At 41.2% G+C, this 17,492-nt stretch overlaps 1 protein-coding gene across 2 annotated transcripts; it reads right to left on the reverse strand.

Moving 5' to 3' along the window:
• Positions 1-4,405: 4,405 nt before the first annotated feature.
• Positions 4,406-14,637, reverse strand: LOC130194365 (thiamine transporter 1-like). 2 transcript variants are annotated; one of them, XM_056415346.1, is made up of 5 exons: positions 14,447-14,637; positions 11,123-11,870; positions 7,785-7,977; positions 5,792-5,933; positions 4,406-5,489 (listed from the first exon to the last, which is right to left on the reverse strand). In XM_056415346.1, exons 1-5 carry the CDS (start codon positions 14,579-14,581, stop codon positions 5,346-5,348), a joined length of 1,362 nt encoding a protein of 453 aa, XP_056271321.1. In that variant the 5' UTR covers positions 14,582-14,637; the 3' UTR covers positions 4,406-5,345. The 2 variants fall into 2 exon arrangements, with proteins under 2 accessions (XP_056271321.1, XP_056271320.1); XM_056415345.1 differs by having other exon boundaries at positions 4,406-5,531.
• Between the last annotated feature and the right edge of the window lie 2,855 nt (positions 14,638-17,492).

A 17,492-nucleotide genomic window follows, 5' to 3' on the forward strand; every position in this document is an offset into this window, starting at 1 on the left:
AGTTATCACACGGTCACCCCACTGCAGCAGTTCTTCCCAAGATAAAACATTTGATATTTCCATTTGGTGATTTTTCCATTTTTGTGTGGACCGCAAATCAAACCTTATTAAATGAGAGGGAATGTAGTAATAATGTAGTAATGTTATGGATACCACATTAATAAATACGAATATATAATGTAACTTTAAATGAAATACAAATACGTTTAAGGGACAGTTTGTTTACCATCTCTTTTCAATTTTTTTTCAAACAAATATTAAAAATATAAAGTAAAATACAATGTTATAGATGCATGCAAACATAGAAAAATAAAAATAAAGCAAATCGAACGGATCACGGTCGACTTTTATGTATTTTTTTGTTGAATTGACCGCTTACTTTAAACATGTGTTTGTTGCTGTTAGATGTGTGACTAAAACAAGGGATTATTTTACCCTCGGGTTACATATTCTGACGTTCGGATGACTCATTCTCATCTAAAAGTTCTTACTTTGTGGACACACACCGACCACGATCACGCTCCCGTGAGGATATGGACATGTGCGAGGGTGCGTCAACCTGTGCGTCAACCAAAGTATTAAAAGGCTCATTAATTCCGTCGATCTTTACTACTTCTGCCTCCTGTTCAATAAATCCACCCCAGGTGATTTGCTTATTGCTCTTATTTCTCTCAGAGGTGAGGGAATGATGACTGTGTGTGTGACTGTGGGGAACTGTAATAAAGTGGATGGCTGGTTATTTAGTTATAACAGCTGAAAATGAGTTACTAGGCGGATGATTATGAACCGGCTTCCTTAATTCTCTTACAGCCCTATATATATATATATATACAGTGCATCCGGAAAGTATTCACAGCGCTTAATTTTTTCCACATTTTGTTATGTTACAGCCTTATTCCAAAATGGATTAAATTCATTATTTTCCTCAACATTCTACACACAACAACACATAATGACAAAGTGAAAACTGTTTTTTGCAAATGTTTGCACATTTATTAAAAATAAAGAACGAAAACATAACATGTACATAAGTATTCACAGCCTTTGCTCAATAATTTGTTGAAGCACCTTTGGCAGCAATTACAGCCTCAAGTCTTCTTGGGTATGATGCCACAAGCGTGGCACACCTATTTCTGGGCAGTTTCTCCCATTCTTCTTTGCAGAACCTCTCAAGTTCCATCAGGTTGGATGGGGAGCGTCGGTACACAGCCATTTTCAGATCTCTCCAGAGATGTTCAATCGGGTTCAAGTCAGGGCTCGGGCTGGGCCACTCAAGGACCTTCACAGAGTTGTCCCGAAGCCACTCCTTTGTTATCTTGGCTGTGTGCTTCGGGTCGTTGTCCTGTTGGAAGATGAACCTTCGCCCCAGTCTGAGGTCCAGAGCACTTTGGAGCATGTTTTCATCGAGGATGTCTCTGTACATTGCTGCATTCATCTTTCCCTCAATCCTGACTCGTCTCCCAGTTCCTCCCGCTGAAAAACATCCCCACAGCATGATGCTGCCACCACCATGCTTCACTGTAGGGATGGTGTTGGCCAGGTGATGAGCAGTGCCTGGTTTCCTCCAGACATGACGCTTGGCATTCAGGCCAAAGAGTTCAATCTTTGTTTCATCAGACCAGAGCATTTTGTTTCTCATGGTCTGAGAGTCCTTCAGGTGCTTTTTTGCAAACTCTAGGCGGGCTGTCATGTGCTTTTTACTGAGGAGTGGCTTCCGTCTGGCCACTCTACCAAACAGGCCTGATTTGTAGAGTGCTGCAGAGATGGTTGTCCTTCTGGAAGGTTCTCCTCTCTTCATAGAACAACGCTGGAGCTCTATCAGAGTGGTCACCTCCCTGACTAAGGCCCTTCTCCCCCGATCGCTCAGTCTGGCTGGGCGGCCAACTCTAGGAAGAGTCCTGGTGGTTCCAAACTTCTTCCATGTCCGGATGATGGAGGCCACTGTGCTCATTTGGACTTTCAATGCTGCAGAAATCTTTCTGTACCCTTCGCCAGATCTGTGCCTCGATACAATTCTGTCTCGGAGGTCTATAGATAATTCCTTGAACTTCATCGCTTGGTTTATGCTCCGATATGCACTGTCAACTGTGATACCTTATATAGACAAGTGTGTGCCTTTCTCAATCATGTCCAATCAATTGAATTTAGCACAGGTGGTCTCCAATCAAACATCTCAAGGATGATCGGTGGAAACAGGATGCACCCGAGCTAAATTTTGAGTGTCATGGCAAAGGCTGTGAATACTTATGTACATGTTATGTTTTCGTTCTTTATTTTTAATAAATGTGCAAAAATTAGCAAAAAACAGTTTTCACTTTGTCATTATGGGTTGTTGTGTGTAGAATGTTGAGGAAAATAATGAATTTAATCCATTTTGGAATAAGGCTGTAACATAACAAAATGTGGAAAAAGTGAAGCGCTGTGAATACTTTCCGGATGCACTGTATATATATGGTTAGTCCTCTAACGGAAAGACTGATGACCATAACTTAATAAACTGGACGCACGTTTGTTTTTTTTACGTGAAAGCTTGAATTCACATGAATAAACAACCTCACCATAGCGCTAAATATTTCCTTGAAAGAATAATAGTTCCACTGACTAGACATTCAATTTAAATTCTAACCCCCCCCCCCCCCACCCCCTTGCCTCACCTGACAGAACCGCCAAAGCATTTCTTTCAATTTTCAGTTAACTCGACTTCCCGTCAGTTCCAGGAAATTGATTCTCACAGGGAGAAACATTAACCCAATAGGCCTTGTTCACAGAGGACATTTTGAAAAGCCAAAGTGTGAATAATGAAATTAATGAAGGATGGCTGAACATCATTTAGCTGCTTCGGTTTTGGGGTGGCCTGGTCAGCTCTGTGTCATACTGTCAAGGCTCACTGTGACATCTGTACAGAACACAGACCCCTTGTTGTTGTTTTGAGTCACAGTGGAACTTTTCCCTCTATGATAAGTCAAACATGTCTGCTCTTTTCCTTGTTTATATGACATGACTTAAAGGGCCAGCTCGCCCCTCAAAAAAAATCACAAACATACCTTTTTAACTAGGGGTATCCAATGAGGTGGCTTTGTTTCTGGAAACTTACGTCCGGAGAAGCCGGAAGTTTATTTTGAAAAGACTCAACGCATGTAGGAAGTGAAAAGTGACTGTCATAATACAGAGTTTGTTTTAACCTAAACCTGAATCTAATCCTGTGTGCTGCTTTTGGGTCCACATTTTGTTCTCACCATAACAGAACTTGGACCCAAAAGCAGCACACAGGATTAGATTCAGTTTTACGTTAAAAAAAAGGTTTTAATCAAGCCGAGCAGAACCACAGTCTGGCAATGAAACGGAAACAAAAACGATCTGAAAACAAACAAGCAGTAGACAAGGACTAAATACACAGGGGAACGAGACACAGGTACTTCAAAATAAGACAGGAAACAAGACACAAAAAACTCCGGATCATGACAGTGACACTCCATCCCTGACACGTCCAAAACGGACACTAGAGAGGCATCAGTAAACCTGATGATACAATTATGTATTTTTAATATTCTAGCACTAGTTCTAAGTAGAAAAGAAGCCCTTTACTATACATTTAATGCAAGTCTTAATGACACCAGACAAACCCAAGGGACGTGTCATCATCAATGTATTAACTTAAGTGTGACACATACGATGTGGCAGGTAATTCCAGCTAACAGCTGCCCCTCATATCCATGTCGAGGCCTTAATTATTGACTGTTTTAATTATGAATTATAGGTCAGACGTGACTACACATGAATCATTCCATTTGTTTGATATCTGCCTGACTGCTGTGTGATGTCATTCATGAATAAGGAGAGATATTGCTCATCGGCTAATATCATAAACATGCAGAACCAGAGCATCCGGTTCACCTGCTGAGAATCACACCACTGAACTGATTATAATGAGGTTGCTTTTCCAAGAGGGAAGATGTTTACGGTACATAATTATACCTACTTCTTGAGATGTACATCCTGGAAATAAACAGTTACGTAAGCATGTCCCGACACATAGAAACACAGAAGAAGCTACAGCAGACTGACTCAGACCTTTTTGATCGAATCGAAGCCTTTCTAAACCAAATGGGTCTGTTACCTGGCAACTACATGTTGCTTTCAGATATTCTTCCTATTGCACTCAATAATGCCTCTAATTCTTCAATTCAATCCCAAGTTTATAGCAAATTCCGGTTATTTATAGGTATGTGCCATGCTATAACAACATATGTACTCACTGGACATGATGCAAGCAGGCTGTTGGTGCTGTGGAGGCTGTGCAGCATTAATCAGTACGATATCATGCAAGCCTGATAACTATCCCGTAGATGCACTCTGGTAAACATTTTTAGCAATCAACCACAAACACAAGAAGTAAACATGTGACTCATGGTGGATCAGGCATGTATTGACATATACATATGGAAACAATATACAATATAAATATAGATTTCAACATGCCAGCACCCCAACTGGAAGGACGACTGAGATTCATTGCTTTGAACATCCATAACTTTATAATTCACACATTCTAGCATACAAGGTACATTTACTTTTAAAACACGTATACTACCGTTCAAAATGTTGGGGTCACTTAGAAATGTCTTTATTTTTCAAAGAAAAGCACTGTTTTTTCAATAAAGATAACATTAATCAAAAATACACACTATACATTGTTAATGTGGTAAATGACTATTCTAGGTGGAAACGTCTGGTTTCTAATGAAATATCTCCAGAGGTGTATAGAGGCCCATTTCCATCAACTATCACTCCAGTGTTCTAATGGTACATTGTGTTTGCTAATCGCCTTAGAAGACTAATGTCTGATTAGAAAACCCTTGTGCAATTATGTTAGCACAGCTGAAAACAGTTATGCTGGTGATATAAGCTATACAACTGGCCTTCCTTTGAGCTTGAAGAACAACATTAATACTTCAAATATTAATCATTATTTCTAACCTTGTCAATGTCTTGACTATATTTTCTATTCAATTTTCAATTCATTTGATAAATAAAAGTGAGTTTTCATGGAAGACACGAAATTGTCTGGATGACCCCAAACTTTTGAACGGTAGTGTACATCCAGAATAAGATGAAACCACCTCAGTTATTATTATTTTAAATTGTGCAGGTAGTTCCCTCTGGTGGCCACATTTAAGGACTGCTTCTTCATTCATTCAGTCGGCAGACTCGATAAGTTACCGCCTGATGATAACAGACTGATAACTCAACCACATTGAAAAGCTTGATGCAGACACAATAATAACCTCCAAACATCTGCTGCTGAAATAAATTACAACAGATTTGATCAGAGAAAGTGGTGGTCTTCAAAGGCTCGGGGCCTCTGGCAGGTTGGTGGCTCTCTCTGCCTGGTCGCCTCTAGCGGAACACTTGGTGTGGAGGAGAGTGTGCACACCTCTGACCGTGAACAGCAGGGAAATGGCAGCAAAGTACGAGGCGTAGATAAAGAACTGAAAAGATGCGAGAGGGTAACATGCACTGTGGATGATGAACTGTAAATCAAAGAACAAATTCATCCAATCATTGTCTTTTGATCCGCCTCACCATGCGTGTTCATTAAAAGGCCCTTCAAACAACATCTTTTTTTCTTCCCCTTCGGCATTCATTCAGCACTGTTAAAATGTTTTTCTTTTATTTATTTAAGGTCTCGTAAAAACTCTCTGTATTCCAAATAAAGTTCATGTAATATTCTACTTTCAGTGCATTCATAAATCAAATGAAGAGCATATAGCTCATCTCTTGAACTTAATACCTGCGAGATGATGGTGAGCTGTAGAGACTTGGAGCTGACGACGATGCCGGTGAGGATACTCTGGAGGATTGTGCCCACAAAACTGTTCATGCCGAGTACCAACGCGTAGCGCTCCCTGTTCAGCATCTTGGCTATCTGAAAACTGGGAAATACACACATGACCGTGCTGATATGCAATTATTAATTCAGTTAGAATTCATAGTAATATGAATTCGGACCGACAACAACGAATAATCTAATATTGAGGATCGTTTGACACGTTGGTGATGAGAACTAAATGCCTAAAGTCTGTATGCTATTATAATGAAAATTACAATGTGAGGATGCGCAGTAGATCATATTAAACATATTCACCCTCTATTCTATTTCAGGCCATGCTAACCTTTGCTAATTCCCATTGAACCAAAAGTAAAACCAAGGCTAAAGGAAATGTCATAAGTTTTGCAGGTATTTATTTTGTCATAGACAAAAATATGGAACAGATACAATTTTGACCTGATGACCCCGATTGCATTTGTTTCCTGTCAATTCATCCACACAAGTTTCAACCTCAGGGTGCCACGGGAGGAATAGTTTGGGCAAATCAATTAGGATGCATGTCTGGAACCATTCAGGCAATCCATCTGTTATATGTTGAGATAAGTAAAAACCTGCTGGTGGCAACAGATCAATTGAGTAAACCACCTGCATTGGGATTCATGGATATATGTCAAATTCATAGTAGTTCAGAGTAAACTGAAAAGTCTGTATCACCAAAATATGTTGTATACTTCTAAAGATGCGTTCACACCAAAAGCGAGGCGATTTTTCGCGTTGTCCAAAACGCGTGAATTTACTATTTCGACCATTTGCCGTGTTCTCACCATAAGCGCCGAGATGCTCTGCGAGGGGCGGGGCTTGTCTCCGTGTCTCGTCTGCGTAAAGACCGTTATCATTTCCTTCATCCACCATGGAATAACTAACCACTAGTTCTGCTTTATACTTGTTGTGGACATCCCACACACTAACGCCCTCGTGTTTGGGTTCATGACATCACCCGTAGGCTCACTCAGCTCGGTCACTTTCACCGATGAAGTTACTGTTACATCTGAAAGACTTCCGCTTCCAGCGCTACGAGAGCGGAACATCTAAACGCTGTTATTGTGTTCATAACATTATTGTTTGTCTTTTTCTGATTCAACAACAGCAGGACGACGACGACGCGCGGAGCAACTCGAGAGCTGATTGGCCCGAGTTGCGAGATTACCGCCTCAAAGTTGAATTATTTCAACTCGGGGCGAAAATTGCGCCGCTGAAAACGCGTCGCCCCAAACGCGTCGCCCCAAATGCGTCGCCCCAAATGCGTCGCCCCAAATGCCCTAAACGCGCCGCTTGGGAAAATATCGCGTCTATCGCAGCCACACCCGTCTGTACGTTGACTTTTCATGGAATTCGGTCGTGCGAATTTTTTTTCCGCTTTTGGTGTGAACGCACCTTTACACGGACCACAAGGGTAATATATCCAATTATTGTTGAGATAATTCAGTTTGGACCAATGTGCTGAACTATATTTGACTAAAAGCTCTTCCTTTTGTCGAGGGACATTAAGTGTCACAATAATACAACAGAAGGAAAATAAACCAGAATGAAAACAATTAGAGTAATCCCTTTTATCAGTTGGTGTTGGTGGTAGATGTAATTGATCTATGTTGTGTTTGGCTGTAGCCCAAATTACACATTCATATTCAAATAAAAAGCTAGACCAACCTGCACAAAGCAATCATGTCGTTAACTGTGCAACAACAACAACGACATTAAACACGGTTCAGATGCGTTTGGAGGTTTGGAATGCTCTCCACTCGCTACACCACTATTAAAGCCCGTGAGGCCCATCTAGACTTGTTGAAAGCACAACACGTCTTCAAGGTGTCATGTATTCCAGTGCACATGTTCACACTGACGCACAGTATTTGTGGACTGCTGTGCAGCCGACATGTCGATGACTCCTTCTTACGTGCAGATGGTTGTGAGTATCATGTACAACGTTTTGAAGAAGAAGAAGCACAAGTAGCTGATCCAGATGTTGTCAGTCACATCCATGAGGAATATGGCCCCTGCGATCAGGAACGTGAAAGCCCCCAGGACCAGTTCCCCCCACACGGACCACTCCAGAGACATGTGTCCCACGGCGACAGTCGCTGCAGCTCCTGAAGGACAACACAAGCCCTCTGAGTCACTGCATGACGACGAGTTCATCCCGACACGGCAACACAATCAGCCGAGTCTTCACTCCGTCACATCATACCCATATCCACATGACATAATAACACGCTTGAGCAGCAGGACACGTATTTATGATGGAGAGAATTCTGGCCAACATTTGACTGGCCAACACCTTTTGGAAAGTGACGTTTCTTATTTCCGCCACAGGGTGGCACAGTGCATCATAAGAGGAGGTGTGAGATCTTCATCCCTGTGGATGGATGCACAGTCGGGGACTCAGGTGGCTCTTTGAAGCATTTGGTTATTTAAGGAAACTTAAATAATCATTTTTTTTCGGCTTCTTTTTCTCTCTCCGGTTTCTTCCCGTCACCCGTCATCACTTCCTCTCACATCACTTTGACTTGCTTGCTACATTTTTATCTCCATTTCCACAACTACAAAGACCACTGTCACTTTCAAACCCTTCTTGTAATTGCTCGCTGCTGAAGATTGACTAAAAACTATTGGGAAACCAGTGACATGGGTCTCTTCACTCAGAGCTCTTTATCCACTGGAATATAAAGAGAAGCACATGGGTATAATTGCTTCACTCATTTAAATGTCTACTATTCCTTTGAATCATTGTCCATTTGAGATAAATCAGTGCTAATAGTCCTAACATGGACACCACTGGAGCCTTTGTGTATTTAAGATATTCATAATCAATCCCTGGGTGCTGATTAGCAGATGGGGGGGGGGGGGGGGGTCAAACGGAGACTGAATAATTGGACCAGATTCCTCTGCAGTGTCAATTGGAGGCAGGGCAGGGTCAGCAGGAGTCCGCTGTACAGCTTCATAGAGAGGAATCAATAATGCAGCTGGGCTCAACAGTATGTTAAAATGAGTCTCAGTTTAATTGGATTAGCTTTTGTACTTATTCTATAATTTAACCAATATTACATGTGCCAGCAAAAGGAGCTAACCGAGATCCTGAAAGTCAGAGGATCACTAAAGGTATTGTGATTCATCATCCGGGTCACCTGAGAATCTGGAATATAAGCACCAATTTCAACAGCAATCCATTAAATATTTTAGAGTTGGACCAAAGACGTGGGTAGACCAATCAACCATCCATAAAGCACTGACAGTCATGTAGGTAGTGCGGCTAAAAGAATAACTGACATAATTGACAGCAAATATGTTGACCCCAGTATGGATCAAGTACCAAAAGAACTGCAATGTTTTCCCAGAATGCAACTCAAGACTTGCATTCATTATACCGTGTTTTTTTTCCAACATCATGCCCACAGTTTGTAACACATGCTTTCTATATATAATAAGGTCTTCATTCCCAAATTGAGTTAACTTTGATGCCATCATTGGTTTCACCATGATTGCAGTTATGAAGGTTCAGACACATGCTGCATGCGGGTCACCCTGCTTATGAACCACTTTGTAATATAAGTGGCATAGAAGAGGAAAAATGTGACATCAAGCTGTGTTTGGCTTTTCACACTGATTAGATTACATCATACTGTGTGTGAGTGCGAGTGTGTGTGTTGTATGTGGGGGAGGGAAGAATGCATTTGCAAGCTTGAAAATCCAGTGTGTGGCCTAAATCTAAACAGAAATAACAAATAAATCAATAAAGTCACTCTTTTTGATGAACGGTTGAGAGAAATTTACACAATTTTCAACTATGAAAAATAAAATTGTTAATAAAACAAGGAGGTATATCTGAAATTATGGAGTCTCCTTGATTACCATATTGAATGGCTAGTGCTAAGCTGACAATGTTCTAAGATGATATCTTCGGTTGTGAGGGATGGCATGCATGGTAGGTCATATTGTTATCATTATGATAAGCGTCCGATAGCAATGTGATAAATGATGTCCTGATAGTGGCAGTAAGTGGGACAAGTAAATGTGAGTAATAGAAATGAGCTGTGGAATGCAGATTAATGACATATGAATGATAACTGTTCTATTTTCCAAATACATTGCATCACTATGTCCATATAGCAGCTAAATATACATATATTGTAATACATTTTAATTTTCAGTTGTTTCTAGTTTTCTATTTTTCTATTTTTTTGTTTTCTTTCCTGTTAATGACCTATTTTGCAATAAAAAATGAATTACAAAAAATATATACGTTTGAAGTGTAAATTATTTGTAATGACTGCTTGAGACCACAGATAATAAGATGCCTGTAACATATTTTCCTTTGAAAATCGTACTGTACAAAAATATATTACTGGCATTACTCAATTTTTCTCTGCATAGACTTTGTTTTATCTTAATCCTAATGAGCTCCAAAAACATGTTGTTTTAGAGCTCAAGGATGTACAGTTATTAATATGCTGAACATGAAACATTGTAAATTATATTGTGCTTTTCTGCCATATTTTATGATGCCAAAAATCCATATTTATATTTTTCCACCAAGTTTGTTCCCTCAGGGAGGCTTTGTAGGTGTGGAACAGAAGAGAATACAGCAGGAGTCTTTGGGGAAATATCCGGCATAGGGCCCTACAGCTTGACTGCATGTTGGGCAGAACTATTTACAAGTGAAAAGCATACAGCTGGATGTGGTTTACACAGAGTAATTGCCTTTGGCTTCAGGGGAATACAGGATTGTATCTGTTCTATAATCAATAAAAGTGTACTGGCTGGATGGCAGCAGCTGTTTACACCCATATGGGGATGAGAGCAGGCAATTAAACAGTCAAATTAATGTTGCTGCTATTGTCTGCCATACTTTAGGGGTTGTGAATACTGATAATGGAAAGGGATTGTGATTTCTTTCTGTCTATTTGTTCAGTTATTTTTATTTAGCGGAATGTGCATAATAAAAAATCCACCGACCAGCACTTCCAAAACTCAATAACGAATAAATGATGTCCGATTTGCCTAAACGGCACAAACAAGAAGAACTGACAGAAGTTTCTGGGTTCACCGAGAGTTAAAGTGTGCACAAGGCAATTCCTTTGCAAGGCGCCTAAAGTCTTGCCATCACTATCAGGTTGCTCGGCAACCAGTCACGATTGTTACTGTTAATTGTTAACATTGGTTAAATGCACTATTATTACCGATGCATTACCACGTGAGCAACATGTTCACGTTGAAGCTGGTTGAAGCATTACTTACCGGACAGTGTGCTGAGGCCGTCCACCCCTCCATTGTAGGCTGTGAAGTTGTGGGGCTGCACGTGTACCCAGAGGAGCTGGACGTACCCTGCCACCTGGTAAAAGCCGCATCTCCCCATAGCTGACCAGATGCAGAAGAAGAGCACGGCCATCGACGAATAACATGTCTTGCAGTCCAACACGAGTCTCCACAACATCCTCTTTACGTGCCTCACGCTCTTCGCCCACGTGGTAAAGTCTCGGCCTTCAGAGTCGCACATGTCTGCAACTGAGCTGCCCTGTTGTGCAGAATACGTCCCATGGATAAATAAACTAGCCTCAGGCATGGGCAGGAAAAGGGAGGTTATCAGTGCTATGGAGACAGAGGTGAGAGTCACAACAGCTAAGCAGTACAAGGACACCCCACCGAAAGACACGAGCAGTTGACCCAGCAGAGCGCCCACGGCATAGCCCAGCAACATGGCCCCTCTGACATAACTGGTCACTCTCTGATACAAGCGAGGATCCACCATACTGTAAATGTAGGAGAAATAGGCCACATCTGCGGCCATGGCAAAGCTGGTGCTGAAGAAGGCCCACTGGGCCGCGGGGACCCCCGAGCCGACTAGTATCAGCAGAGACGCCGCGACTTGGCTGAACCCCTGGAGGACGATTACGGGCTTGTACCTGAGGAAGTCTGTCACCAGGAGGATCGGGATGAGGAGAATCAGGCTGGAGTAAGTCAACACAGGATACAACTGTCTAGTCACCTGGAGATGGAGGAAAGTAAAATACCTAATTATTCTTTAGAGAGGGAATCACCGCTGATTGCAAGAGCGCCTGTGACACGCGCTGAGAACAGCACACCAGATGAAGTGCCACCGGGGTTCATGGTCCATGAAAATGACTTCTGGATGTATGTGATGGAAACAGGAAGCGGTGCGAGTGAGACAAATGATGGGAACAATTTATTCATTTTAATCTTATAATAATCAAAATCGCACTTTTAAAAGTATTCAAAGACACTTTACATGTTACAATCATAGACCGTGGAACAGCTACAGGGAGCAAATCAAGGTTAAGTGTCGTCTAGGGCGAGGATTGAGCCGCCAACACTGATTGAAAGATGGAACTTCTAACCACTGACCCACAGTCGCCCCAATAAAAAATACAGACCATGGCCACAGAAAGGCAGGTCTCTTTCAGCAAAAATATGGGTATTCAATTTCTGTTCCCATTACGTCTATTTTTGGTGTTCCACTTTGGCCTTCACTGGTCATATTCAAAGATTAGTTTTTATGGCAGATTGGGTTTTTATGGCAGTCGCAGTCTGCCTCATCTCTCTCAGTTGTGTCAGAGTCCATGATTCAGACACAATTTGAATTTTAAATTGAGTCCTAAGGCTTATATAAATAAAATGTTTGATAATGAGTCATCTGTCCCCAGAGGATATATCATATAGTGACTCTGGTGTGTCGGACTTCGTTTATCAGCCGATCAGTAGAAGAGTTAACAATTAAAACAAATGCAGTGCACTGAACTAGTGATGCAAGGGTATAGATCAGTGCTTCTTAACCTTATTGGAGGTACTGAACCCTGCAAGCCTCATCAGTGCATTAGACGAACCCTTCGTAATTGCATTGATTTCTTTAACACATAGGTATATATTATATTAGTGCACAACATGAAACATGCATCAGTTCTACACAACATCAATGTGTTCAAAGAACAAAACCAACAAAACATGAATTTCACACAAAAACCTAACTCAATGAATATTTAATGCAACTCAATGTTACTTTTGCTGTTGCCTTTCAGATACAAGTTCAGAAATGCGCGGCTTCACCTCGGCAAGTGCCACGCTCGTATCATTTTTGCAACAAGCTAAGAACATGCAGAGTATCTTTTTCACGTAATCTTCGCCTTGAATTCTGAACTGTTCTTTTTCATCTCCATGCAGCTTTAGGAAGTGTTCCTTTAGTTTTGCCTGTGCTAGACAAGAATTGATCAACTTGGACGCTCACTCCCCTCACGTTCCTTTATACACCTGAATCCATAATGTACGTATTCGTCCAACTACTTTCTTTTTTTTGCTCGACATAGTTAGTGTGATTGAAAGATTAAAAGAAAATCACGAATGACGTACAATCACAACAGCCACAAGTCGACTACTGAGCGCACCGAGTCCCCTGCAGCATGAATATAAAATGTGGCGGGATCAGCTGCAGCCAATGAGGGCCAAGCGGAGCGTGACGTCACGAATAATACGAGGGGGCTGAATTTATTTTGTGTCAAACTTTTTTTTAATGCAACTATGTATTTAGAATCTAATTCTGCGTTCAGAGCTTCGCACCGCTTTACTCGCGTGAGTTTACTCGCTTGAGTTTACTCACAGTACTATTTATGGTTTATTTGCCCCTCAGAGGGGGGCGTGGCTTATCTCTGACTTTTCTCCGTGGAAACAGTTATCATTTCCGCCATCCCAATGGAAGAAATAACCACTATTTCTGCTTTATACTTGTTGTGGACATCCTACAAAACATCGGAACAACTAACACCCTTGTGTTTGGGTTTATAACATTAATATCATATATATCCATCCATTATCAATACCGCTTATCCTCATTAGGGTTGCGGGGGCACTGGAGCCGATCCCAGCTGACATAGGGCGAAGGCAGGGGACACCCTGGACAGGCCGCCAGTCCATCCAGGGCACACATAGAGACATACAGCCATTCACTCTCACATACACACCTATGGGCAATTTAGACATCAATTAACCTGAATGCATGTCTTTGGACTGTGGGAGGAAGCCGGAGAACCCGGAGGGAACCCACGCTGCCACGCTACTTATTTAAGTGACCTTCTGAAATTCCTTTTTACTCCTATCAGGTTAAACATTTTGAAAAAGAAATGTAGCCACCCAAAGGAATTCATTCACAACGTAAGGCTACATGTTAAAAGACACATTCAGGTATCAGGTGGTGTTATTTAAAATATGATTTGAATTAATTGATACAGTTTACTCAACTATATTAGAAGCATAGGCGAGCGCAGTGTTGAAGCTCAGTATTGACATACGATAATGCCGTGGGTTATGGAATGTTGACTTTTATATTTTCTCACATACTACCTTTGTAACCAATCGTTTGTTCATATTAAAACACATTGTTACTGTGGCTCTGGCAATATGTGGACAAAGCAAATAGTTGCTTTCGCTCCGGCAATATGTGGAAAAATGTACTGAACTAAACACAACTAATGGGATTCATCCTTTATATTTATAGACTTTATAACAGAAGGCCTCCATCACTGTGCAGCAGTAGCTCATAGCTCAGTGACTCACCTGCTCGGTGGTGAGATTCTTGTAGGTCCCCGTGAGAAACTCTGTCATGAAGGGCTCTATGGGCCTCATCATGGAGCAGAAGCCGTAGATGCAGAGCGGCACAATGGGGCCCACCCAACCAGCATGGCAGGGCATGAAATGACCTGCCCACCAAGGCCTGCCGCCACACTCCCCGCTCCAGCAGAAGCCCATCGTTCCTCTCCGGCTCCTCTGGGACATCTCGCCCTGTCCGGCCAGAGCAGAAGTCTAATCCAGGCAGTTTAATCTGTTGCGATATGAAAGCGTCAGATAAGGCCAAGGTGAAACTGATTGTGAACACCGAGTCGCCTGCTTTTCCATTGTTGTTTCTCTCCTCTGAAGTTTTCTACGGTGAGGGGAAAAAAAGAAGGAAAAAAAAGTGAGGCTGTAAGGCATTAAGATGAAATATGAGGTGGGGAACCTCTGGGGTTCCAGCGGGCGATAATAAATACTGTCTCCTCTTCTGCCTTTAGACAAAACCCCCTCATTCCTGCAGATGTTAAGGAAGGGTTGGAAGTCAAGCAGAGGAATATGCATGAGTCTGTATGTCCGTGCAGGTGTACAAACCATGCTGCTGCCCGCCCCCACAGTGATCACATACACTTGTGCCTGTTTAGCTTCTGCCACTATAGCGGAGTCCAAAACCATGTGAGTGATGCAATACATATTACAACACTGTTTTAATCAAAGAAATATTGGATAACATAAACTACACTTCTACAAAACCGCAAATGCACCTTCTCAAGAGTTATGAAGACACTTGGACACATTCACAAATATCCCTCAGCTCGGAATTAAATTCACCCAAATTTCAATTTTCCAGAGTAGCTCATTCGATCAAATGATCTTAACTTTCAGCGTTTTGTCTTTGCGATCGTCATAAATAACAAGTTCATAACTTTAAAGCCAGTTTGCAGGATGGCTTGGCAGTGAATTCCTAATACTTTGGGAGAGAAATAAGCAAGGCAATCATTCCCGAGCTGAGAATTACTGTAGTCTGTAATTTAAAATATCCTACGGCGAATTATGAGTCACCAGTGGGGTGTCAACACAAAGCTCTGCCTCAGCTCAAACTGTCAGACTGCTGCCATGACTTAATTGTCAACATCAAGGTCACCGGAAAGGGAACATATTATTCATATTTATATATTTGGCATTTTTTATGTTGTCAGATTTACAGTCTGTGATGTTCAGTGACTGTGGCTGGAGGGAGACACTCAATGTGACCTTTCCACAATCAGAGTAACACTGTGGTGTTACTAACATTTGATCCTATTGCCACTCCATGATGGCGAACAGAAAGTAAAGTACCTGCGTTTTTATTGATGTGCTTTTGTAACAATGCTGCTGAGGTATTTAACATATTTAGGTCAATTCAAAGCTAATAACCCACGATCACATGATAGACAACCCAGAGTCATCATGACGGAAAAGAGAAGTTAGATTTTTGTGGATTAGTTGCACTGGCAGTAGGAGCAGCAGTACTCTTCCTGTGCTTCCCCCTCTTATGTTTCCCATATTGAAATGAGTTCATACAATACAACGAAATATATCCTCATAAAAAAATAAGAACAACACAACACGACTGCAAGCGGCTGTGCCAAGATCGCACCATCTCACACCCTCGCCCTACTCTCTGGACTCATTACGCTCTTAATCATCTCCGACCTGCAGTCTTATTGCTTATTAATCTACAGCAGACGGAGATGGACCTCATTCTCATTCGGAGAAGCCACATTAACTCATTTTCTTTTTTTCCCCTTCTCTGTAATCTTCTGCAGTCGGTACTGGGACAGAAGTGATGATCAAAGGTATCTATCTTTAATTTCCCCTTCGTTTCCGTCTACAAATTCACGTGTAAAGATAGCGCCTCATGATAGCTGGAACCGAGTGGGGGCCGTGGGAGGCAGTGTCGAGTAAATGTCTGAAATTGCCTGCTGAGTGCAGTCGGACCAAATGGAGCTCAGCATGGTGAAGGACATCTAAAAGCTCAGGGCTCCATGTATCAGTGTGTCACCTGTACTCAGTTAAAAATATAATAAAATCGTCATTTGATTTCGGGGTGAACACGGACTGAGGTCGACACTTTGTTGCGTGAGCTCTGAAATGCCCGGCTTGACCCTGCTGTGATCAAGGAGTTTAGCACCACAAGCAAACCTTTAAAAAATCCTTCATGCACCAGCACATCACAGATAGAACACAAGCCCCAGCCCTATATATATATATATATACACACACATATACATATATATACACACATATATATATATGTATGTATATAACGATATATTTATATATATACATATTTATCCATATACACTACCGTTCAAAAGTTTGGGGTCACTTAGAAATGTCTTTATTTTTCAAAGAAAAGCACTGTTTTTTCAATAAAGATAACATTAATCAAAAATACACACCATACATTGTTAATGTGGTAAATGACTATTCTAGGTGGAAATGTCTGGTTTCTAATGAAATATCTCCATAGGTGTATAGAGGCCCATTTCCATCAACTATCACTCCAGTGTTCTAATGGTACATTGTCTTTGCTAATCACCTTAGAAGACGAATATCTGATTAGAAAACCCTTGTGCAATTCTGTTAGCACAGCTGAAAACAGTTATGCTGGTGATATAAACTATACAACTGGCCTTCCTTTGAGCTTGAAGTTTGAAGAACAAAATTAATACTTCAAATATTAATCATTATTTCTAACCTAGTCAATGTCTTGACTATATTTTCTATTCAATTTTCAATTCATTTGATAAATAAAAGTGAGTTTTCATGGAAGACACGAAATTGTCTGGATGACCCCAAACTTTTGAACGGTAGTGTATGTATTTATGTATATATATATATATATGTATATATTTTTGTTATCAATAATTGTCAAATGGACATCTTTTGCTGTGTGTTTGGTTCTCGATATCATTGTTCTCGGGTTATGTGTAATGTTTCTATACCCTCACTTTATATTTCAACTGACCTCACCTATTTGTCCTTTCGTCATCATCACTTCTGAAATACA

The sequence above is a fragment of the Pseudoliparis swirei genome, chromosome 5 (genome assembly GCF_029220125.1).
Source record: "Pseudoliparis swirei isolate HS2019 ecotype Mariana Trench chromosome 5, NWPU_hadal_v1, whole genome shotgun sequence".
Lineage (NCBI taxonomy): Eukaryota > Metazoa > Chordata > Actinopteri > Perciformes > Liparidae > Pseudoliparis > Pseudoliparis swirei.